Source organism: Berkeleyomyces rouxiae, assembly GCF_048999995.1.
Source record: "Berkeleyomyces rouxiae strain 22BRR77 chromosome Unknown BrBRR77_ptg000002l, whole genome shotgun sequence".
Taxonomy (NCBI): Eukaryota; Fungi; Ascomycota; class Sordariomycetes; order Microascales; family Ceratocystidaceae; genus Berkeleyomyces; species Berkeleyomyces rouxiae.
The window spans coordinates 1,498,745-1,523,961 of record NW_027396492.1 but is presented as its reverse complement, the minus strand read 5'-3'; the positions used below and the strand labels follow the sequence as shown (position 1 = coordinate 1,523,961).

General features: G+C 50.3%; 6 protein-coding genes across 6 annotated transcripts; 3 read left to right on the top strand and 3 right to left on the bottom strand.

Moving 5' to 3' along the window:
• Positions 1–1,597: 1,597 nt before the first annotated feature.
• BROUX77_001975 (uncharacterized protein) lies at positions 1,598–3,159 on the top strand (the record flags this gene model as incomplete). The annotated part of the gene is made up of 2 exons (XM_073746463.1): positions 1,598–1,666; positions 1,756–3,159. 2 exons carry the CDS (start codon positions 1,598–1,600, stop codon positions 3,157–3,159), a joined length of 1,473 nt encoding a protein of 490 aa, XP_073607057.1.
• Positions 3,160–4,125: 966 nt separating this feature from the next.
• BROUX77_001974 (uncharacterized protein) lies at positions 4,126–7,505 on the bottom strand (the record flags this gene model as incomplete). Its single annotated transcript, XM_073746462.1, has 2 exons — positions 4,126–6,994; positions 7,072–7,505. 2 exons carry the CDS (start codon positions 7,503–7,505, stop codon positions 4,126–4,128), a joined length of 3,303 nt encoding a protein of 1,100 aa, XP_073607056.1.
• Positions 7,506–10,402: 2,897 nt separating this feature from the next.
• Positions 10,403–13,150, bottom strand: BROUX77_001973 (uncharacterized protein; the record flags this gene model as incomplete). The annotated part of the gene is made up of 1 exon (XM_073746461.1): positions 10,403–13,150. One exon carries the CDS (start codon positions 13,148–13,150, stop codon positions 10,403–10,405), a length of 2,748 nt encoding a protein of 915 aa, XP_073607055.1.
• Positions 13,151–13,722: 572 nt separating this feature from the next.
• BROUX77_001972 (uncharacterized protein) lies at positions 13,723–15,218 on the bottom strand (the record flags this gene model as incomplete). Its single annotated transcript, XM_073746460.1, has 4 exons — positions 13,723–14,679; positions 14,734–14,898; positions 14,962–15,052; positions 15,115–15,218. 4 exons carry the CDS (start codon positions 15,216–15,218, stop codon positions 13,723–13,725), a joined length of 1,317 nt encoding a protein of 438 aa, XP_073607054.1.
• Positions 15,219–15,994: 776 nt separating this feature from the next.
• On the top strand, positions 15,995–16,886 carry BROUX77_001971 (uncharacterized protein; the record flags this gene model as incomplete). Its single annotated transcript, XM_073746459.1, has 4 exons — positions 15,995–16,147; positions 16,218–16,290; positions 16,353–16,681; positions 16,755–16,886. The coding sequence occupies 4 exons, from the start codon at positions 15,995–15,997 to the stop codon at positions 16,884–16,886; spliced, it is 687 nt and encodes a 228-aa protein (XP_073607053.1).
• Positions 16,887–18,133: 1,247 nt separating this feature from the next.
• On the top strand, positions 18,134–19,256 carry BROUX77_001970 (uncharacterized protein; the record flags this gene model as incomplete). Its single annotated transcript, XM_073746458.1, has 5 exons — positions 18,134–18,196; positions 18,378–18,470; positions 18,619–18,772; positions 18,833–19,038; positions 19,122–19,256. 5 exons carry the CDS (start codon positions 18,134–18,136, stop codon positions 19,254–19,256), a joined length of 651 nt encoding a protein of 216 aa, XP_073607052.1.
• Between the last annotated feature and the right edge of the window lie 5,961 nt (positions 19,257–25,217).

Below are 25,217 nucleotides of genomic sequence, written 5' to 3'. Positions count from 1 at the left end.
TGGGAGGAGGGGGGACTTGTCAACAGTTTGTGTATGCCAAACCCTCGATTTATCTGTGCAGACTCAGGGTTTGTGTATTTATACCGCTGTTTCTTCCATGACGTCATCCCCTCTAGCCCCCAAAACTTCGCTGGGATCTTGGGGCTGCATGCTTTTCTCAAACTTTTTTTTTCTTGGGGGGTTTCATCTAGCCTTTGTTTTTGTCCCCTAGGCTTTTCTCTTCTTTTTTTTTTCAAATGCCTGTTTTTTGCGTTTGCATTGTTTTCCCCTCCTTTTAAGTTTTCCCGTTACGACGCTGTTTTCCGGTGCTATTTCTATGCTTTAGGGTGGAGTTGCTTTTTGCTGGTCATTCTTCGTTTTCTCTCCTTTTTTGTTCTCTCTCTCTCTCTCTCATACCCTGCGCTACCAGTCGCGGTTATCATATAGCTCAGCTTTCATTTTTTTAGATGTGTCATTCATTCATTTTCTCATCGCCGTAACTTTGAGGCTTTCTTGACATTGTTGTACTAGTTCTCACGGATGTTCAAGCACAAGTGATAAATGCGGTATCGAGGGTTAACCCTTCTACCGCAACCCTACATCGTGAATTAACATCCATCTTAGCGGATTCCTCATGTGTGTAGACAATGGGTCATGCGTTAGGACACAATATATAGGCAATCTATGCTAGCCACATTCCCTGAAATGGAGCTGCAAGTAGGCCATGAAAGGCACTACAAGCACCCGCATTTTTTCCACGCACATGGCCTTCTTTGTATCTTGATGGGTGGCTGTTCTGCGGACCAACTCTGTCTCAGGGAGGACTCTGCCGAGCTCCAGGGAGAGAATATTATCGTTCTTCCATTGTCCAGGGCCGGTCGAGGGAGGGTAGTTTGTGAGTTGAACCCTTGTGTATATTGGGCGTGAGTTCCTGGAGGGGTCAATCTGGCGGTAATAGTGAGGCGGGCTTGCTGTTGAGGGACCAGCCAGAGATCAAGGGAGTTATACGGATGAACGAACAGGTGTGATGCAGAGCTGACGACGAGCGACCATATGGTAGTTGGATTCTACATATAAGCCTGAGTCTGCTCGCTGGTAGCTGTCCCCGATTCTATTCTCCATCAACCTATCAGATATTCTGTAGTGACATTCGAACATCTCGAGATCTTCGATCTCTTCGGCCGTTTTTTTTCTTCTTCTCTTCTCTTCTTTTTCTCTTCGTAGCTCCTTAGTGTGCTCTTTTTATTCATTTCTCCTCACAACCTGTTATTCCATTCGAAACCAACCCTTTTCTTCCTTACCCTTCGTCACCACCCTTTCAACTTCGACAACTTGTCACTGTCACAGCTTTTTATTTTATTTTCATCTTTTAACCCATTTTCACTTTTGACTCTTTTTTTCCCCTTTAACTTTCCATTTTCTTCCCTTCTTACCTGATTCCTCTCACCCAAGTTTCCTTTTGTTCAGAGTGTTTTCGCGTCGACTTCATTTGACACAACAACGCTCAACTGGCTAAGAACTTGGTGGCTGGATCAGACTCTTTAACGGATTGGCCAATCCCGTTCCTTACCTCTTTTACTAACAATCTAAAAAAAAAGTCATAAAAATTGCTGTCAAAATGCACTTCTCTGCTTTCTTTGCCGCCTCAGCGCTCGTGGCGGCTGTCGGCGCTGCTCCGATACCTGTGGTGAGTTGTGTATTTCTCGTGTAACATGAACACTTGATACATGTGTAACACGGCCATCCTTGCAAAACACACTACTAACCATCGTCCAGGCTCACCATCACGACCCAAGAGATACCTACGAAACAGCCCCGTCGGCGACAACCGTGCTAGATACCACTTCAAATCTGCCGTCTACCACGAGCGCGAGCACCGGCACTGTCAGCACAGCCATTGTGTACACCACCTCCACTCCCTCTGTCTCCGCTTCCGCATCTGTTGATCCCTGGGCGCCGTCTAGCCTACGCACAAGTGTGACTTCTCGAAGCCCCACACTCTCCGTGACTCTGACAGAGGCCATGACAGCCTCTTATACCTCTGCTTCTGCTCCTACCAGAACCGCCGAGACTGTCATGAAGGTTGGTCCTGCGTTCAATCCTGCAAACTACGCTGCCCGCCCGATACGCTCTGCGTCTCCGTCGGGCAGATGGTTGACCTGGAGCGCCGGACCGACAGGGCCTCTTTCTTTCTCACCGCGTAGCTCGTCATCTGTTGTCATGCCCTTCTCTTCTACTCCCGTCACCTCCTCCACTACTCCGACTTCGACCTCTGCGCCCACTGCGAGCGTTTCTTCCTTGTCCTCCATGACTTCTGCTGTCTCTTCGTCTGCGACTACAACTCCAGTGGAGACTGCCCTTTCTACCTCTGAATGGCGCCCTCTTACTGTCCCGAGCACCCTGCCGCAGGCCAGAGCCAACAGCAACAACCTCAACAGCAGCACCGCCCTCACGACAACCCTTGCCACCTCCTCCTCCCTCATTCCTGTCTCCACCGCCCTCGAGCTGTCTACCACGACCTCACCGCCTGCTAGCCCTACTTTCTTCGCCGCCCTAGCCAACCCGCCACACACGCTTGCCCCCACCCCGCTCTCTTCGTCCATCACGTCCGTGACAACCACCACCACCGTCTTTGTGACCCTCTCCACCGCCAACCTCACCATGGCCACGACGTCGCCTGCTTCCGCGCCGCTACTCTCGCTCACCGAGGTCTCCGACACAAGTACGACCGCCGTACCACCCATTGACGCGTGGCGCTCATTCCGCGGGAACTACTCGCTCTCCTGGTCCGGCCTGAACCCCGCGTCGCCCGCGCCTGTCACCCTGACGGCACTGCCCACCGCCGCGCAGGCTACCGACGTGTCCCCCAGCGGAGCGAGCGGCGGCCCCACCGCAGCCGCGACCACCACGCAGGTGCCATCGTGGCCGTCTGGAGCGCTGAGCGCACCGACGGCGACGCCTACCGCTGGGGCGGCCAGCGCAGATGGCGTACCGGCAGACGCGGCAAGTGTTGCGGCGACGACGACGGTGACTGCGGCGCCAACGACAGTTGAGGCGACCAAGACGAGCCCGGTGAAGCTGTATGGCGACTACCCGCTGCTGTGTATCGAGCTACGGGGAGACCGTACGGTGCCGGCTGTCATCCCGACTGAGCTTCTTGATTTCTTACAAGAGTCCTGAAGGGAGAAAAAAAGTCTTTCGAGAATAGGGGAGCTTCCACCCATGACTGAATGTTCTGGGTTGTGGCCCTCTTTCACTCTCTGTATTTTTTTTTTCTTTTTTACCCTTCACTCTTCTTTCAACACCCTTGAACAAATAAGAATTCGAGGAGTATCTGCACATAACTAGCTTCCTTTATTTGCAGAGTCGGACGTTGCCAGTCTTTGGTACATGCTACCTGGCGATAGGGGTTTCTGCTTAATTATAGGGGAGTGAAGAATCTATGGGCGGAGGGACTGGCTTGTTTGCTGTTTTGGTTTTCTTTTTCTTGATATCTTTGGTTTTGGTGATTCTTGTTCGTCTCCTTCGGCGTGGCCTGGTCCACGATGTAGGTTGACTGCTTCCGTGATTAGTTTGCGTTTAATATCAGTGAATTTATCTTCATACAATCAATGGCTTGATTAACTGAATGTCTGGGTGCCTCTGAACCTAGTGAAGACGACATCATTGATCCAAGGCATGAGTTTGCTAAGAACCATGTGAAGGCCATGTGCAATTCATTGAAGTGGTGGAAGAAGCTTCACTATGACTTCGGTTAAGTACTCCTAATTCAATAGTTTTCTGTCCCCTGCGGCCACTGCACTGTAAGCCACGAGTCACGATATGAAATACACGTCAAAATCACGCTGTTATGGCCATTCATATTAGAACTAACAGCTACAAAACAAATGTAGACTAGCTATGCAAAAAGAAAAAGTCAAAAAGCCCAACCGAAATCACATTTTAAGAACATTCGCCAAATGCCCAACAACGAAGCCCAATGCGAGGCAAAACCTCAAACCTCAAACTACAAGTATAGCCATGGTGGATAACACATTTATCACAGAATCAATGCGTAGATTTCAAAATGTCGACTAGAAAAAAAGAGATACGGAAACGAAGCAACCGGGCAGCATCAGTGACTAAAGGTCCTTTTGGGGGCCCGCTTTACTTCCAATATGACCCTGAAACCGGTCGACTCAAGCTGCCACTGTCCAGCTGTGCTTGCTGTGCCTCGGCATCAAAATCGAGCGGATCTCGCGTGGACTGCGACAGACGCACGTCATCCATAACTACATTGTACTGATACACCTGACCAAAGCTGGGAGTCGACCTGTGCATTGATCTTGTCGATCCCTGGTTGCTGTTGCCATCTAGGATGACAGTGGAAGACATGGACGGATGCCGTGTCCTAGATGCAGTGGTAGATGCCTCGGATGTGCTGCGTAGAAAAGGCATGGGTGTCGCCGACACGTGGGGGTGTGAGCGCATGGGTATGCCAGGGCTTCCTTCGTTGCCATCTATAGAGACATCCCGTGAGACAAAACCGGAGGAAATGGAAGATACCGGGGATGGCACCCTATTAGAGCCCGCTGAAAATGGGCGTTGGGGCGGTGACTTGGAGCCGGTTTCAAGAGGCGCTGATTCCCCATCGGCAGCAGCTTCGTCATCCACTCGTGAGCCTGGGTGGTAATCGGCACCACGTGAGGGTTCGCCTACAACAGTGCTACTATTGCCACGGTGATGTGCGAGGGCACTGGCAGAGATGGTCCAATCCCGCGGTTTGGGCTGATCGTCATCATCAGATTCAATAGGGCCCTTGCGTGACATGGCAGTAGCGACAGGAACGCCCTCGGGCGGTGGCTCGCGCTCAAGTTCATCCCGCATCTCAGGTAGCATCCGGTGGCTTCTGACAACCTCGAAGCCCTTGCCTTTTTCCTTGGTCTTGCCCATTACAAGGGCACGCATCCAGCCAATAGCGGTTGCAACTGGTCCTGTTGGATCAGCAGGACCGGTACCTAGACGCCGGCCGGGTCGTTCAGAATTCAGGGCTGGGCCCCTCAGGCCGTAGTACAAGTCAACTTCGCGCGTGGAATAGTCGGCTCGTGGTGCAAGGTCGATAGCATATGGGGCAGGTGTAGCAGATCGATCACGGTCAGCTTCGAGATCCACATGGTCATTGGTTGCTGCGACACTTGGGCGACGTGTGTCTTTTGCCAATGCTCCCTGTGCGGCATTCGAAGGCATGGAATTGGTAGCCTCTCTTCTTGTTCGGGGTGGGCGGTAATAAGGGTCGGACGTCGCGGTCATTGCCACTGCTGCAGGCCGGGATGGGTTAGACTGGAGGAAAGAAAAGGAGGTTGCTTCGGCTGGGGTATTAGGCCCTGTCGAGTTTGTAGCACTATCAAAATTACGTGTGACTGTAGGGTGATACGCAAGCTCTTCAAAGTCAAAGCCTGACGATGATCTATTGTGGCGGTTGATGCCAGAAAGCGACCCGGCAGACTCATTTCTTGCATGTCCACTAGGCATGTAGTAGCCAGGTCTGTTGGGATCGGCTTCGAGCATTGCAGTTTGAGACAGATGGCTTTGCTTCGAGGTAGCTCCATGACCACGATGGGTCATGCGGCGGGAAAGCTGACGGGGACCAAAAATCTTGGATAGACCTCCAGTAGTATGGCCACCAGCGCCGAGCATGCGAGCCAGAACCTCTACAAGCGTTTGGAGGGCATTTAGAAAGAAACCAAAGATTATGACACAGCCATGAATAACTAGAATGGCATATCCAACCCAGCCCTTGGGGCCTTCAGTGATGCCAAGAGTAGGAGCAAAGGCGACCATGAGCAGAACTACAATTAGTCGGACAAAGGCAAATATTCCTGTGTAGAGGTTCATAGAAGTCTCATGATCGTATGGCTGATAAATCACAATAGCTACGACCATCATACCCTCTGCTAGAGCAAGAATGGAAATTTGGGCAACACCAGAGCCCTGTGCACCACCAATAGCGATGCCTCGAAGAATCGTCAGGCATATTGGTACAAGGGCAAATGGAGGGCCGTGGTCGGTGTACGTGTTGTAGACTGGACCGTAGAGTAGTAGTGTTGGAAGCTGGTCGAACAGGTCTGAGCGGGGCACAGTTCTCAAGATAACCCAACCGATCCATGCAGTGGTGCCCAACACTGCTAGCAAGGACAAGGAAGCAAGAATGGGGAGAGATGTTGGAGAGTCGCCGCCTATGCTAATCTGGAATACAGACAGAGCAACGATGGGGAGAAGAAAAAAGTTGAAGACAATGCGCACAATGTTACCCAGGGAGAAGGGAAGGTTTTTCTTGCGCAAGTCTTCCTTGGGAATATTAGCAACAAAGCGGTAGATGCGGCGAACCAAGAAGCCAAGTTGGGAGAGCAGCAAAACACAGGCGATAATGACCATCAGCCAGACCATCATGCAAGGCCAAAGATCGTATTCCGAGGAGAGGCCAATGAGCTGACCAACATCTCCAAGGCCATGTGTGCTGTTGGTCACATAGAGCCCATCGACAAGACTGTCCCATGAAGGATCGTTGCTAACAAACGGGGTATCAAACAGGAGGGTGGACCACGACACGCGACTAACGATTGGGCGATAGTAGCCCGGGAAGTCGAGTGAAAGGCTGCTTGTCAGGGCGACGAACTGGAAATACTGCAGACAATCGGCAAATCCGGGCGTTACGAGACGAAGAAGATCGGTAATTTCTCGGCTGTGATTGGAGGACCATTTGAATATGTCGGTTGTGCCCCATGGACAAAACATGGCGGCCAAAATGTTGACGGCGGCGACGAAGATTATGATGATCAAGGGCACTATGGTAAAGATGTTTCCGGTGCTGCCCATGGTGGGCGTTGCGTTGACGGATATGCATCCGATCTGAGTTCCAGTGCCTCCGGTGCCCTGGCCATAGATAATCAAAAAGGTCGTGGCGAAGGTGGTGAGGGCAAAGCTCGAGTTCAGGGCTTCGGACAGTGTGAAAGAGGGGAGGCCATCGGGAAGAGTACTGCGGGACGAAGCAAAAGCCAATGTTAATATGGTGAATAGAACAGAAGGGAAAAGGGGCGGGGGTCAATATCTCACATTTCCGAGGCGTTGAAGACTGGACTGAGGGGACATGAGTCCGTTCCAAGGCGCGAGCAAAACGATGAGGCGTTGCGATAGGGTCGATAGCTAAGCACGTTGACGGTGGTCTTGAGATTGGTGATGTTGCCATTGTTGTACTGGTTGACAATCTTTCCTGTTGTCCAGTTCGGATCCTCCCACTCCGAGTCGTTCCAGCTGGGGAGACTCTCGCTTGGGTTAGACGAGCCGGAAACATTGCCGTAGACGGTCATGGAGAAGACATGACTGGAGTTTGCCGTGTCAAAGCTGGCGTCGACATAGAGCGGCGTAAAGCGGATGCCGCCCGCGTCTTGGTAGCTCTTTGATAGACAGTCAGAAAATTCGAGCTGGACGGCACGCGCCGGAGCCGCTAACAAAGCCGCAACGGCCAAGGCGGCAGTAGCGAGGAGCATCTTGGATGGTATGCAGAGATGCGGGGGGCGGTAGGGAGATTGAGGGCGGCGGCGGCGGTGGCGGCGGCGGAAGCGCGTCTCGGTAATGGAGATCTCAGACTCGTATCAGGAACACGGAATCGAAAGTCGAGGACGGCGGATGGCGCTCGCCATCGGCATCTTGGACGGCGATTCAAGATGGAGGCTAAGTCGGTTGCCGGAGATGGAGAAATCGTGGTAAGACGGAGGAGGGGATGGGGAGAAAAGACGAGAGATGGAGGAGAAACAGGAGGAGAGAGCTATTCCAGATTTTTTTGTCTAGGCTACAGCCAGCCAGCTACAGATGGCAGGCGCCAGAACAAGCAGTTGCAGATGAACTAGTTAACTAACTAGTTGGACTAGTTGTAGAAGGATTTGTGCAAATACAAGTACAAGTACAACGGACAAGGAGCAAGAGCAAGAGCAAGAGCAAGGAGCAGGCTAGATGCAAGGCAGCTACGACGCCAGTTTCCAAGGAACAATAGTAGTTGCCTTTCTTTTCTCTTTCGTTCTTGCCGGGTTTTACGAGCACGATCTGAACTCGGCCTGTGAAGAATATAGACTGGCAACTATTAATTATGGCGAACGCTAATACGATAGCCTACTACTTATAAGTACCATGATACCATGTACATACATACATACAAGAACAAAGGCATGCAATCTATAGCTAACCATAGTGTTTCTTCCAGTTATAGGAACACTCGGTTAATCTTTGCTGGGCCCCTTGCTAGGCACATCATGCAATTACGGATGGAAAAGAAACAGCGAACAGACAACGAGCGTCCCGCACTTTGTTTGCCAGAAACATCGACCCAAGTATTTATGGACCATCCACTGCTAACCATCCCCCCCCCCCCCCGTGATGCTGGGCTGTTCTTCTTGCTGATGCTGACCTCCAGCCGTCACTTGATTTGGCCATGATGCCATGGTCAGCAATTGGCTGCACCAGCAAAACAAACCCACCACGCCGCCGTCTGTCTGCCAGACGAGACACAACCATACCAGGAAAAAAACGCGGAAAAGGGAGAGGCAAAGCCTAAGCAAGACGAGCCAGTCTAGGAGCCACAGGAGCTCGCCTGGACGGCCTTGCGATACGAGAAAACGCTACACAAAAAACACGGTGGACCAGAAAGAGGCCCGCAGAACTTAGACTCCAGGCGGATCCAAGCAGGTCTGCAGTTCTGGTGTTCTGTTTCAACTTCAGGATGCTACGTCCCTCTGCCACACGCCACGCCCGACATTAAGGAGAGCGAGCTGGTTGTTTGTGTGGCCAAATTCACCCTTCCATGCCATTCCGTGTCAAGGGCGTCTCTTAAGCTTAAATATCGCTCTGCTAGCCTCTTTGCGAGAGCCACTGCCACTGCTACATGATCATGCCATGCCATGGCCCCGCGATGTCACAGCTCGTTGTATGTACATACATACATGTGGTACGAGGCGCAAAAAGCTCCAGCCGGCTGCTGTAGGGAGTGTAGCTGTTTCAGGCTTTATCTTGGTTTTTTCTTTCATCTGCATGCATGCGTCTTCTTTCGAGAGTCCCCGCCCCAGCCCATGTGCATGGCTGGCTGATTACGGCCGGCATCCAAGTCACATTATACATTCATGCTTGCTCATAGACAGCCGATGCGGGTCTCTTGAGGGTCGCTGTCTTTGATTGTCTGCACGTACTTGTCTGTCCAGATATGCCGTGTGTTGTATGGTAGGTTACACCCTTCGCCAAAACTGCGCTGTCGTGATCGCTCAAGTCTTTGTCTTGGGGGCCATTGATGCTGATGCTACTTGTGATATGCATACATATGTATAGTCAACCAACTATGGAAGACCAAGCACAAGCCCTGTCAAGCTTGCAAAGCCGGCAAAGAAGGGGGGCAGCCCAACAACTTAGGAGATGGCAAGCCCCTCCTTTCTTTCTCTCCGTCTTCTCTGCGTCGTCGGGTTCTTTTGGCTCGGGGAATCGTCAAGGTACAAGTGTGCCGATTGTTCCTCTGGGATCTATACACGTCTTGGTAATAGCATGACCAACGTGTGGCACACATACGACAACTTGTACCATGCAGTCATCTTGAAGCCGCATCGTGCATATAGTTGTGTGTGTATGCGTCCACATACAAGCCCATGCCGGAGTCCTCCTTTTGTTCGCCCGCTTACTCTGCTTGGGCTGCGTGCTCACCTTCAGACCACACCTGGCGTTCGTCCTATATAAAACAAAATCAATATAGTTGATTATGCCCTTGCTCGGCGTGGGGCTGTTCATTCATGGCTACACGGCATTAACTTGGGGCTCACTGGAAATTTCCACACGCATGGCCTGCTGTGGTATAGGGCTTGGTGTTTTATGCTCTGTGTTGGCATTTTGTATGGTATGGCATAATATGTTCAAGCATTCTCTTCCAACCCTGGCCAGGGCGTGTTGCTGTTAATAGAATCTATACATCGGCTATTCGCTCTTCCATCCCGTCCATCAATACAGCTGGGCGTACTCTCAAACAGCCGCGATACCCGTAGAACCGCGATAGTTGACTTGTCTCTAAAAACAATACATGACATGATTCATTCCCCATGTTGTTTGCCTTCGGGAGGCCCCGTTTTATTGTGCTACATGTGCCCTTCTTCAATTTCCTCCCTCGCCTCCTTGTAACCGCAACTGTGATTGCGTCCATGTTTGTATGTATGTACCATAGTTACACATACATCCTGTACAAGTGCTAAAAGGAAGTTCCTGTCCTGCACTGCTACCATGTATCCTAAATGCAGATTTCGCCCAATATCAACTCAGCCTGTAGCATTGTGCGTACAAATAGTACAACCTGTAAATCTACACTTGCTGTACTACTGACTGATAGCCTAGTACCACAGCCCTCTCTCTACGGCGTTTTTCAAATACCCTTGCCTTTGAGACTCCGAAAGCTCAGTCGTGTCTTAAACTTTCCGGCCATATCCGCATTCGTCCATAACTCAAGCACCGCATGTGTCCTGTCTTTGACACACTGCAAATCCACCTCTGTTGCAATACTCTTCAACATTGACAATTCGTCCACTCCCTTTTCAACGTACCGGTCGCACCTCGCCATCAACTTGTAGTGCTTCACCAGTCCTTCCATGCTAACTTCCAAGGGCAGAACCAAGCTCTGCGTCTGTTTTCCCTCAGGAATGCTCTCCAGAGGGAGATTTTGGATGTCCCGGCTCACGGTACGCGTGTGCGCACGGAACATTAAAGAACCACGCTGCTGGGTTGGTGGAGAATATTCACGGGAATTATGCCGACGCCGTAGCACGCGCGCCTCTCGATACTCAACTATTGATTTTGGACTTTTCGTCCGTTCACGTATATTCGCAGCTTGCGCCAGACCATAAGGCCCACCAGATGTTTGAAGGCTATCCTGTATCCGTTTATCCATCACTGGTGGTTTATAAGGCACAATAACTGGAGGGGGGTGCGATACTAGAGAAAGTGTGTCATCTTGTAGTTCATCACAGTAGTCGACAGTCTGGGGAGAAAAGGATGATAGCCGATCTGCTGTTTCCATAGGTTTTAAAGTGCCCACAGAGTCAAATGCAATATGGGTTTGCCGCAGCACTCTGCTTACATTAGGCATCCGACCAGTGTCGAGACGGGCTTCAGATCTTCCTGTGGGGTTGGTTGGCGCAACTGTTACACGTTTAAAGGGTCTGCTGACGGGCGTGAATGAGATCGGTGAGCCGCTACTTGGTGGGGCCATTTCAGTATTGGCCATCTGTCGTTTTTGTGGAATAGAAGAGGCTTGGTCATAGTGTTCAAATATTCTCACGAGATCCTCCCCTCGATGAGCAAAGCTTTCCGTATCAACAACTCCATTGTCAGGCACCAGGTCGTGTGTTGATTCAAGCCTGTCTAGGCCGGTGCTAAGTCCACGTCTGCCCCTGGGGACATCCAAGTCACCACGAGGTAGGTCTGAGGGTCGAAGAATTTCGAGCTCCATGGTATCGCTTAGAGAGCCGCTTTCACTGGGTGGTTCCTGATTCTGGACACTCGTATCCGTAGCCGAACCGTCAAGGTTTGCCTCCTTTCGACTACAGCGTTCGGCTTGTTCCTGAGACAATGTCCATGGGTTGATACTCAGCCTCTTTGGGGAGGATACAGAGCTCGGTGACGGGTCCTTATAACTAGAAATGATGGGATAATCACTTGCCAAAACTTCAATGGTCTCGATCTTGAGAGGCAGTGGAACTCCTTCCTCATCGCCAACCTCAACCATATTGACCTCCCATTGGGTCTGGACATCCATCCTTTCCATCCTGATCTCTCGGATATCCATGGTACATATAACGGACTCTGAAGAGGTTGGCTGGGCTATCACTGAGGTAGGGGGAGTGCTATCAAGAAGAGCAGACAGCTCTAAATCTGACGAGGGTGAGTCATAACTAGTAGAGCTGCTATCATTGATTTCAATGATCGTCGTTTCGGTATGGGAATGCGTCTCAGGCCCAGGCAAAGAAGCAATTGGAGGGTCCATATGTGTAATGGGAGACGCAGTAGCTATCTTTTCGGGGTCATCAATATCAAAGTCTTCCATCAACAAATCATCCAACGTCTCACAATGAGTAGGGGAGTTGATACCATACACTTCCTTGAGAAGCTGTCGGAATAAGCTTATTACATGCGGTTCGTCCGCAAAAACCACTTCAGTTTTGAAAATGTCAACGTTGACATCGTAGCTTCCAGAAGGACACGTCAAGTTAAACTGAAGAAATGGCTTTTGGCACTCTCCCAATACTTTAGAAAGTTCATCTCGAAATATCTTGACAATCTTCTTCATGGTGCCTCGGTTGGGATCCAACGGTCTACTATCAACAGATAGGTAGGCCCCCTTCCCGGCAACCGTCGCACGGTTAGCTTCGCGCGATGGGATAAAGGCTGCATAAGTGTAGCCACCATCAGTCACCTCAACATTGGTACAACTAGAAGCCAGTTGCCGGGCGAAGGCTTGCAAAACCACGTCCTTCACAGACTTCTCTCCACTGGGCGAAAAGCACCAATCACTCTTCCGACTTCCAGGGACCTTGAGCACAAGTTTGAGAAAGGGTTTGGCGATAGCCAGGCGGAGCAAAATCTCTTTTATCTTGACTAGAGTCTTGGCGCCCTCCTGTATTAATTGTTGCTTTCGAACTGGCAAATTGTTAAACAAACGGGTGACGGTTACAGCGGTCCCAACTAAGCCTGAGGAGGGGCTTTTTTCCGCGACGCCACCTTGACCGCGAGCTAGCACTAGAATACTAGCCAAAGTTTCTTCCTTGGTTCGCGTTGTGATGACCACCGTACCGCAGGTATTCGCGCTCGCAAGAGCCTCGCCTCGGAACCCAAAGGTACTCCCACCCTTGTAGGCTAGCTCACTAAATACCGCCAGCTTGTTGGTGTGAGACCGGCGTCCAAGAGCGTCATAGTCGTTGGGTGAGATACCGCAGCCATTATCGCGAACCTGTATTCGATCGATCGTGTTGGGCGAAATGAGCACCTCCACAGTAGTAGCCCCGGCATCAATAGAGTTCTCGAGAAGTTCCTTGACAAGAATGTCGGGGCTAGTAATCACCAGGGAGGAGTTGAGTCTTTGGACTGTTTCTTGTGGAAGTGCTTGTATTGACGGCATGATTGAAGCATGGGCAACAAAATTGGAACGGGAATACGAATTGGAAAGACATTCATCAGTGCTCAGATGAATATCAAATCAAGCGACCTGGATGTGGAAGGAACTACGAGGGCTAGGGCTTTAAAACAGCACACACTTTGGGACGGGGAAGGTACGGGATCTTGAACTCCTACAATCATCGGACGGCTTGGGGAAATTCCAAAAACAGCCTTACAGTTCGCAAATGCCTCTAGGCCGGGTCACGGGTCTCGGCAGTGACTAGCCCTGACTGTTATTCATGGTGGGTGTTTCATTTATCAACATAGTCTATCATGGAAAGATGAAGATTACCTGGGCGGCGTATTGTAAACTTGTTATTCAAGCTAGATAGTAGGGAACGAAGGCTTTCTAGTAGTTAGTCTTGATGATAACTCAAAATCATAAAGCAACAAGGATTTTCTCAGCTTTTTCAGCCCATGCAACAGGTCGTGTTGAAGGTGGACGACATTAAAAGAGGTCGACTTGTAAAGAGCTGCACCTTCACAGGATGAAATGCGATGCCTCGATCAGCATGAGGCGATAAAACTGAGACACTAATCAGCAGACTTTCCACGGTGGCTACGGGAGCGGGAGCGGGAGCGGGAACGGGAGACTGAGCGCGACCGAGGACGAGATGAGGGGTTGCGTCTCTTCTGGTCTTTGCTTCTTGATTTTTTAGGGCTTCTTGAACGACCAGCCCTTCCACGGCTCCGGCTTCGATGCTTATCATCATCGTCACTGTTTGATGGGCTGCGCGTGTATCTTCTGCGGCTTCGCTTAGGGCTGGGACTGCGAGAATCGCGGGAGCTAAGACTACGCGATCGTGAGCGAGACCGGGACCGGGACCGGGACCGGGATGAGTACGAAGAAGATGAGCGACTGCGCCGGCGGCGAGCTGGAGACCATGATTTGCTACGAGAGCGACTACGGGCAGCGCGACGGCGCTTAGAAGGCGGAGATAGAGGTGAGATGCTTCTGGAGTAAGAGCGTGAGCGAGAGCGAGAGCGCGAGCGCGAGCGCGAATGGGAGGGAGAACGTGACCGTGAGGACGACGTGGATCTATCACGTCTAGAGCCTAGGCGACGAGATCTCATGGACCCGGCGCGGGCAGGGGAACGAGACCGAGATCTCTTGCGGGTGCTTCGATCCTTGCTTCTCGAGCGATTCCGAGAACTCTTGTACGCAGGGCTCGAGTCGGGAGAGGCAGTGCGCTTTCTGGATCTGTATGGCGAGCGCGAGGGGGAAGCTTTTCTTCCGCGCGGCGCGTAGTGGTCGCCGTTGGAGACTCCTCCACGGACGCGACCACCATTGTCTCTTCCACGCCAAGCAGGGGAGCGCGACCGATTTCCGCCTCTTCCCGCAAACCCCCCTCCTCGGCGACCACGGTCTCCGCCTCCTCGTCCTCTGTATGAATCGCCTCGGCCTCGGAATCGGTCTCGCTGGTCGCGGTCACGGCGTTCGATATCTTCACGTCGGCGCCGTGCCTGTTCTTCAGCCTGTTCAGCCTCAATCTAGACAGAGTCAGCCTAACATACCAATATACCTTTTGGTGACGGGAATCGTACCTTTTCTTGAATCAGCTCTTGTTTCTTTGCCTCTAGAAGCTCCTTTGGCACACCCTGGGGGCTGTCTTGAGCGCTGAGGCATAGGTTCCAAAGCTCTTTGCAAAAAGTAGGTGTGTCTTTGGAAAGGAATCCAGTCAGCTGAACCTGAAGGGCTTTAATATCCGGCTATGGTTGAGCGCGTTAGCTACTGACTTGTGATGGGCTTATGCGAGGAAAGCATCATCATACGTATCGGCTGCCTTCAAGAAGGTTGTAGCAAAGCTCAATTACAACATCGTCTTCGTTGCCAAGAATCTCCGAAATTCTACTAGCAATCCATCTTTATATCGAGTTAGCATAGACCCTAGAAAGCTTGCATGGCGTTGTCTGCGAAAAACTTACTTTTGTAGAACCTGGATATTCACCTTTTGAATGTCAACCTTGCGATTGAACTCGGGTGGGAATTTAGTGCTCTTTAAGAGTTTTGCATCGACACCAGTAGCCATTGTCGTGGTTGTATCGTGTGGAAGACCCAAATGAAAACGATGGGGAGGGATCACAGATAGAAATTATCTGGGCATAGAGAGCTGATCGAGGCGCCTGTGACGATGCCAGGAAAATGAAAAAGTCGCGTAGATGGAGGGTTTGTCGCCCGAAACTTTGATGTGACTAAATGGCAACCATAACCTAACCAAATACAGCTGTGCTTATAACTACTGGCAACCATGTATGTACATGTGTACATATATACTTGTAAGCACCACACAAATAAGCAGACAGCCGATCGTTAATGCTGCAATTAGATCAAGTATGAACTATTTCAACCGCAAAGCATTTCTTTCTTTTGGAGGTAAAACAGCAGATTACTTGATCTCGACTCAAGCCAGAAGTTACTCTACTAAGGAATATCTGTCAGTTGATTGGCTTGTTCACCAACTTTGCAATTCATCACACGAACTGACTAGGGTTATGATGAGCCATAGGGTTAGCTTAGCTAGCGATGACGTACGTACATAGGTACAAGGCTAGAACACCTCGCAACCACAGCAAAACATTGTAAAATGTATCAATAATAACAATCATATTCAGGTGCTGTAGTGTTTCAACAGCTTCTAGTTACATTATCTGACGAGACGTTGTTAGATTCTCTGGCGCTGTGTGTGATTCCAAAGTGGGTCTTGGTTTGCAGCTACGTCTCGTGAACTTTGAGCTTCAGCCTGGCAACTTCTTTGCAGCTCTCAACTGAATCCCGCCTTACAAGACATTACACGTCTCAACCGCCATGGAAAACATTCATATGCCGACGATCCCATCGGGGCCTACTAGCTCCCGTACAGCGACTACTGGTGCTGGAACACGATCAATTGCGGAGTTAGAGCGCCAGAAGAAGGATATTGAGGCAGAGCTTCGGGCTCTAAGTGGCGTGTTGGATTCGGTACTGCCACCACCACACTGGCTCTCGTTGCCCATTTATGTCTGCGTGAAGGAAGCTGATGATTTCTTAGCATGGCGTCGACATGAACACGCCGCTCATCACGAGAGATGGGTTCCCGCGGTCTGATATTGATGTTGCTCAAAGTGAGTATGGCCAATGCGCCAAAAAGAAGAGTAGCACGATTGGGATTACTGACCTGGCGCAGTCCGAACTACACGATCGCGAGTCATTCATCTCCGCAACGACTACAAGGATCTTATGACGACGATTGAAAAAAGAATCCATGAACATTTTGCCAGCTTAAACAAGGATGATGGCGACATGGCGGCAGAGCCAGAGACGACGCCGTTGCGTGATTATGTTCCGGAAGAGCTCATGACACCCTTTGCAAAGATCAATACAGTGGCTAGCGGAAGCCCAGCCTTTGAGGCAGGACTTAAGCCTAATGATTTGATCAGAAATTTTGGCTACGTCAATGCCACCAACCACAATGGCCTCAAGAGGGTGGCCGAGTGTGTGCAGGGCAATGAGAATGTGAGTGACAACACTTGAGCATGTCTGCGATAACCGACCCAGAACTAACACACCATCTCCTTGTCTTTTGCAGCAAAACATCCTGGTCCAAGTATCGCGGCCCCTTGCTTCTGGTGCTAAAGAGGAGCTTCGCCTTACCCTCACGCCGCGTAGTGGTTGGGGCGGCCGTGGCATGCTTGGGTGCCATATCCTCCCTAATGCCTGAGGCAAAAATTGAACAGAATCGCATGGAACAAGCAAGCTTTTGTTTTCTTTATCTACAAGTCTAGGTGTATATGAACTATATTTGCTGCATCTCTCAGGGCCGATGTAAGGAAAATGTGGTCTGCTTGTACGAGGGTTGCGTTGGGCGCTGCTTTGCATGGGGCGACAGGGCCTCTATTGTAGATGTCCAAGTAACTATATGCTATGTACCTAATTTCCATTGCGTCCCTGACATTCCTCAATGCACTGTTCCCGCATATCTGGGCTTCTGTGGCTAGGTGGATTGATGCAAGGCCAAGGACCACAACATAACCTTGGGCTTGTCACGTAGGAAAGGAGATGGAGATGGAGGTGGTGACCCAAGGAAACGGAGCGGCCATGTGAGACCAGGAGATCAGGAGAGCATAGGCTATTGAGTTTCCATATTTCACACTACGTGCCCTGGACGCTTGCACATTGAACCTGAGTGTACTCGGGATACAGTGTATGGGCATTGGGTCCAGTGGAGGATGGACGAGTTGAGCTATAAGTCGAGCCCAAAGAAGGCGTGCTTGGGCTGATAATGCCTTATGCGAGCAAGAAAGAGGCAAAGCAGCTGGCCAACCAAGACGCAGAGAAATGGAAAATCCACGCAACGTTTCCACCAGAATAGAGGCCCTGACAAGATGCGGGCCACTGGCATTGTGTTACCGCACAAAGCAGACAATGAGCCCGCACACATTCATCTGCAAAGCAGCTTTGGAACTTACAGATGGTTGTCTTAACTAGTCAATCTCCCAGGGAAGCTTCTTTGTTGTTGCATTGCCATCATAAGGCGGTGAGGCTAAAAGGCCGTTTGCCCCACTTGCAGGATGACTAAACCTGCACTTTCTGCCTTAATGCACGTGACGCGACAGGCCCCATCAAGTTGGACTGGGTGGAATTTTTTCGCTTACGCCTTAGTGAAGCCAGAAATCCCCCCCGCCATCTTTGGACAAATACAAAACACCACCCACTCTAGACTTCTGGTCCAAGTCCTCTTTTTCCCTTCCTTCTCTCCCCGTCCATCGTAGCCTTCTGCTCGTCACTAGGTACGTTCCCTATTCTGTCATTTCCCTGATCCGTTAATAAGCCTGCCTTTTTTCGTCCCAGACTTTTCGGCATCACGCGTTCCACGTCTTTCTTATCGAATACTAACACTTCAAAACCAGGTTCCCCTCCCCCACTTGTTTTCTTCACCTTCACATACCCCCCTCCATAACATTCACAATGTCCACCGAGGGAACTCCTACCTTCAAGCTGGTGCTGGTCGGTGACGGTGGTACTGGAAAGGTAAATACAAAGAAAATGTCTTAGATGACGGATAGCTCCATTGAGCTAGATGAGAGCTTCGGACATGCTCGCAGAGCCGCTTGGGCTGCGCCGGGGCGGAGCGGGGCATTGCTGGGCTTGGGCCCTGTATTCAACATCTGGACCAATGAATGATATGCTAACACGGTTCCATCATTTGTAGACCACCTTCGTCAAGCGCCATCTGACTGGTGAATTCGAGAAGAAGTACAACGCCACCCTGGGTGTCGAGGTCCACCCTCTGGGCTTCAGCACGGTACGTGCTCTCCCTTGGAACGCGACAAAAGCTTTGGCGTTCACTGCCATCCACAACCAAGACGACAGCACGCCACGGTCGACTGCTAGGCTGCGTCTGTTGTCTGGATTCGGGAATGACCTGTAAACTAACTTTTGGCTTTATATAGAACTACGGTCCCATCACCTTCGATGTCTGGGATACCGCCGGCCAGGAGAAGTTCGGTGGTCTTCGTGACGGTTACTACATCAACGGCCAGTGCGGTATTGTCATGTTTGACGTGACTTCCCGTATTACCTACAAGAGCGTTCCCAACTGGCACCGTATGTCTTTCCTCTGTCCCTGATGTTCCATTCGATTGTCCTTGCTAACATCCATCATAGGTGACCTGGTCCGTGTCTGCGAGAACATCCCCATCGTTCTGTGCGGTAACAAGGTCGATGTCAAGGAGCGAAAGGTGAAGGCCAAGACCATCACATTCCACCGCAAGAAGAACCTGCAGTACTACGACATCTCCGCCAAGTCCAACTACAACTTCGAGAAGCCCTTCCTGTGGCTCGCTCGCAAGCTTGTTGGCAACCCCGGCTTGGTATGTAATCATGGGTTGAAGAACTCCCAACTGGCGTTGGGCCAAGATGAAATATTGACTTGTTGATACTAACCTATTCGTAGGAATTCGTCGCCGCCCCTGCCCTGGCCCCCCCTGAGGCTGTTGTCGATGAGGCTGAGCTCGCCCAGCACGTCAAGGAGATGGAGGCTGCTGCCGCCATGCCCCTGCCCGATGAGGGCTCTGACAACGATCTGTAAACAGAGCGTCGATGATGACGATTTTTGGTCTCGACCGCGTGTACTAGTCTGGTAATAGAGGAACAGAAATGTGCCGAACGAACAAAAAGAAAAGACACAAACACCCACCCAAGATGGAGTCAGCTGTCACTTCTCTTTTCTTGACATCGGTGAATCTGTCAGCCCCTCTAGAACCAACAGGACGAAACGGCGGTTGACCAGTTAACTACCAGCACGTGTCTTTCTGGCTGCAAGTTCGGGTTTTTTTTACAGGCTTTGCTCCTTTCTTTTTGTTAACGATGTAAAGAAGAAATGAGTAGATTCCATTTCTAATGATGAACACGAGCTATTTTTTTTTTCTTGACTGAAACATTTTTGTTTGTTGAGAGACGACATGACGTGAGTGCTATAGAGGTAGTTGTAAGTTGTAGTTATGTGCAGCATGTGACATCATAATGCGACGAAGAAGACCGACGGCTGAGTTGGTCTCCTCCCTTGGTTTGGAATGTCGGGCAGTTGGGCAGCGATGGATCAGAAGTTTTGGTATGTATGTATGTACATGACTACATGTGCGTGTATGTATGTATTTACATAGGTGCGAGTAAGGGTACTCGTATACATACATACATGCATGTGTCTATGTGTGCGTGCCTGGATTGGAGTGCTCGAAATGGATTAAGAGCATGCAGATAGTTAGTGTCCGTAAGAGTAAGCTGATGTATCTGACAGATCTGTGCCTTCTGGTTTTTTTTCTTTTTTTCTTTTTCTTTCTTGTCCTGCGTCATAGCGTTGACGCCCAATGATGGGCTGAGGCTAGCTCGCAAGTGTGGGCAACGGTCGCGGAGAAAGACGTTGACGAGTGAGCACATGTGGCTAGCAGGTGCGTGTATGTATGTATGGATGGGCATCACAGTGCGCACTGGTGCAAGTACAATTGCCCTTAACGATAGGCACAGCTTACTTAGTGCATGATTCGAATGGGGGGGGGGAGTGTATCGCCCTTAAAGCGAGAGCTTGATATTACAAGCATATCTATAGCCCAAGAATGGGAACCGAGCATCTAGCATTGTCTCATAGACTCGTTGGGGGTTAGAGACAAAAGTGAGACAGAGAGGCTCTTTCAGTAGTCAGTCATTAAAAGTGTAGCTAGTCACGAAGCGACTTGTAGCATGTAGAGCGTCGACTAGGCTCTTTGTGCAAGGCATGGCGTTACAAGCGCTTGTCTCAGTTTGGCCATGGCAGCCAGAGCTAGAACGGCAGAGCTTGACTAGGAGTTGGAGGAGATGGATCAAGAAAACATTCCCCTCTCTCACTCTTATAATAGAAAGCCTGTACATACATATGTCCATGTATGTGTGTACATATGTACATGTAGTCTGCTGGCCTTGTGCATTGTGTACAGCGGCTCAGCCCTAGTCTCGGAGCTGGAACTCAGACGCCTTGACTTTGCATTCTACCATGACTACGCACTAATCTGCAGCCATTGCAGTTCATTTTCTTGAAGATGAGAATATGGAGGCGAAAAGACCCTTGTGAAGAGCTGTCAGTTGGAGTAGATGGTTCACCCGCTTGGGTCTAAGTGAACGGGAGACAGGAGCATGTAGCATGTATGTGTAACGTGACTATTGCTTGGTGCAAGCATGGCAACTTGGGCTTGATCCAATGTGCTGTTAGTGCTAGTAGGCTTGACCAACCCCAATGCTACAACGGCACGCTTGTACATGTACCAACAAGGAAGCAGTATCCATTGCCATGTTGGGGTTTCTTGTGCCACAAAGAAGTAGCTGGAGAAAGATAGCATGATGCAAGTATCCACGAGCCACGTAAGCAACAGTACCCTATTTCTCTTTGTCTTTTTTTGGTTTTCTTTTCTTCAACAAGCTGAAGAAAATGCACGAGGGGGCCTTCTGATGCCACCGGAGGCCAGCAGTTTTGGATAGCTTAAACTCAAGTAGAAGCCATGGGCTCATCCCCTTCAACAAAGGACTTTCAAGATGCTTGTGGAGGCTTGTTTGATGCCCAAATGCACATAGGTGTATGATACAAAGGACGCCGAACCGGGTAGCTGCAGCGGTTCAGGCGCTGATATAGTTACGGGAATGGCCAGAAATGGAATACTACGGCTAGAAGAGCTAATAAAGACAACCACATGTGTTGTCTCGACTTTACTGCATGGCTGTTTTGGTCAGATGGTAGGAGGGAGGGAAGAGCCGGGTCCAGACAGGACTTTGTTATCTCGAATACCATGAAAGTCTAAATAGGGTAAAGCATGTTCCCAAGCCTGATGTGGAAGAGAAGTTCTTGATCTTCTCAAGGAGGCACCTACATACTGCTACTATTGACTACTTGTGGTTGAACCGAGGTCTTGCTTTAAGACAAGGGACTGTCAACTTGGGACGCCTGGATCCAACCTTGAGATGCCGGGGGTGGATATACAAACAACAACAACAACAAAAGCAATAGCAACAAATACAAATGTACATCTGTATACTTCTCCGGATACTGACCGCTGAACGGTCAGTCACAGATACGACGAGGTCTGAGCACATGACAGGCCTGGAGACGACTGGGGATGACGGTGAACGGCAGGTGAAGGGTGGTGAAGTTTATATAATCAGACTAGGAATGTATGTGATAGACAATCTGAGGAGGAGCTGGAGAACCAGAACAGAACATCTTTTCTCTATCTGGATCTCTGGGTAGGATTGCATCAAGAAGCCATATCTGGTCTCATGGAGCTCTGCAAGTGCATGAGCACAGGTACAAGGGAACAAATAGAGAACATAATCAACATGTGTGAGTAGCATCTGTTGTCTCCACGTTGTCCAAAGCGGTGAGGGGTAGGGGTAAGGGGGGGGGGGCTGATTTGTCTGATACGGGTGAACGAGACGAGCAAGTGATCAGCCTCGAACGAAGTGGGAGCTGTATACTAGTCATTGTGTTTGGATGGTGTAAGCCATAGGTGCAATTGAACAATGAAGGTGAAACGAGGCGGTCAACAGAGTGAAGAGCCAAGAATTGGGCCGTGATCCGGATGGGTGATGCATTGACTGGGGTGAGTGGGGGAATAGCTAAGTGTATGTCCGTATGTATGTGCCTGAGAGTTTGGACAAGTTGAGAGGGATTGGTAACTAGGCGTAGATAACATACAGGCAGTTGAGTGAGCGGCTTGTGGCCAGATTCACCGAGACTTGGAGAGTATGTATGTACATAACTACATCATGCATACTACGTGGTGAGAGCTTGCAACAACTATGTGATGCATATATCACTAGCTATCTAGCGAGAAGAACAAGTAGCTAGGCTTGTATTTGGAGACTGAATGGTGATCCTGGAGGAAGGGAGAAGCCAGACAAGGGAAAGTGTGAATGGATGTGGAAATTGAGAGGGAAAGCAAAAGGAATGGTTGAGGCAGCACAGGAAGAAAAAAGAAAAACAATGGCCTTGTTTCTGGGGCATTGTCTGCTGCTAGACTATGCACCATGTGTGTTCTGGCGAGCTTCGTCTTCGAGGGACGTGGGACTTGACGAGTATTTGCATGCTAGGTATGAGCATCTCCTGGTGTGAGATTAAGGCTTGAGACAAAGTAGCTCCTCACATATCGACTAGAACACGGGCTGTATGCAGTGGTGCTGCAGGTGTTGATGAAGCAGATCTGCTGATGTGTATTGTTAGTGTTGTGGTATATTTTGGGATAGTTGTGTCGTTAATTGGCCAGATTTGCCTGGGGGCCGGCCCCAGGCGAAAGAACAGACGGCTATGAGCTGGCTGCCACAGCGGTGAACTGTTTCAACGGCTGTATGGACAAGAAGAATAAGAGCACATGGCTGGTCTTTGGCAGAAAGCAGATGGCTGCGGTCTTCTTGCTGCCCAATCCCAATCCTAGTCCCAGCCCCCGTACCGCATCAAGATGCAGACAAGGCGTGGGTGTGGGTGGCAGGGTCTTAAGGAGAAACAAAAGGTTGAATAGAGACAGGGCTCAGACCTGGTCTGAACCATGGCCACCATGGATTTTGGGATTGTTCTGGCGGCTGGTGCCCGGGACAGGCTTCGAGGTGGCTTTGTTGCACACATGGAGCGAGGTGTCTGTATTTATTTGTATGCATAGATCACCGATATCAAGGCCGTCGCCGACCCATTTGAATATGTGTGGGCGGGAGTCTGGGCCTATGGCGTTTCTCACGACGTCTTCAGCCATTGTTGTGGTGTCCAGACAGATCTGCAGAGGGTGGAGAGCGAGCAAGGCTGGGAAGAAGAGGTCTGATCGTGAGATGGATTGGTGGATGGATTGGGCGGTCTAGTGTGGACAGGCAGACGAGTATGTGTGTAGATAGACGTAGGAGTACTTAGGCCTTGTACCCAAGTACTGTCTTTACGAAACATGGAAATTGCACCAGGTGGATTGTGACAAAGTCACCGTGCTTGTAGACTCTGGTCAAGCTGGGCCCAAGAGAAGAGGAGTGAGTAAGCAGACGCGATGAGCTTTGTGTTGAGGGCGGCCTCTGCCTGGCATTAATTTCGTAGGTTTCTAGAAGGTTTGCGAAGGATTTTGGTCTGGAGGTGAGAACAGCCGAGGATCTACCTGGTGCATGCCGACATTATAACCGTAGCAGATTCTGGCGTCTGAGACCGTGCAGTTGACTATGTGTGAATTCTTTCTGGAGCTGGAGTCTTCAAGTATAGTCGCTTTGGGGCGTTACACATATTGATATGCACATGCAGTCTTATGTGTGCCCCAATATCATCACATCCAACGCATATCTGACAGCTTGAAATCGGCTGAGGCGATCTTAGCTGATACGCAGAAGGCCGAGAGAGAGATGAAAAAAAAAAACAGCCAATAGAAGTGGAGCTATATGTGCTGGGCGTGCCAATACTATAGCGTCCACAGAGGCTATGGGCCATCCATATCAGGAGCCATAGTGAGTGACCGGGCTGAATGCTGTACGTAAATTGGTTTCCACACTTTGACGATGGACGACCTGAAGGAATAATTGTTGAGACTTGATATCGCCGTAGGGATGGTCAAAGGAAGCGCAGCAAGAAAGACGGGGACAAAGTAAACACGACAACAACGACCATAACAATAACAAACAACAAAAACAATGGCCGAGAAAGCCACGAAGTAGGCGAGTGGTGTGGCCAAGGTATAAGCGCCGATTTTCGAGGCAACGCCGAGCAAAGTTCACGGGATGTTTGCTATTGAGGAAAGCAAGAGCAACACCACGTTGGACAACGCGTCATAGCTGGCTGTGGTTTCAGGTGGTATTACGAGTGGGTGGTGGTAAATTTTGGCAACAGCACAGGACGTCTTGTGTTGTTAATGTTGCATAGATAGACTGGCTGTTTTGCTGGCAGACGGGCCAGGCGTCGGGGCTGCCTGGACTCGGCGATCTTCCTCTTTGTTCTGGCAGCAAGGGATTAAAGGGAATGGTGGGGGGTATTAAAAGACGGTGTGCAATAGAGGGTTGGTGTTTAATTGGCGAGGGGGGCCGGCCAGGGGATATAGTGGTTGTGTTACTCGTGTGGCTGTCCAGGATTCGCTTTAATGGATCTGGCTCAATTGGTGGCCTAAGTGCAGGGCGACAGAGCCGTGGATGCGGTTGAGATTGATAGTCACGTTAACGTTGACTGTGGTATAATAGAGGGTCCATCGCGATCTGTCTGTGCCGTGGCTTGTCGTGTCGTGACTCTAAGAATGGCCCAGGCTTCTTGTTCAGACGTGTGGTAAACCTGTGCACGTGAGCCGGCACGTGAACTGCCAGATTGGGGTTTTGGACCAGAAATTTCTGTTTAGAGCCAGTGGGCCTGATGCCAGGGCTGCTGATTGGCTGCAAATCGCCAGCCACCAGAAATCAGCAGCCAAGCTAAACAGGTGGTTGAGGTGGTGTTTACAGTAGGCTTGTACATTCTTGTCGACAGGCCAGGCAAAGGAACAGGGGACGAGACAAAGTGGATGACCAGGACATATTCGGGCTGGCC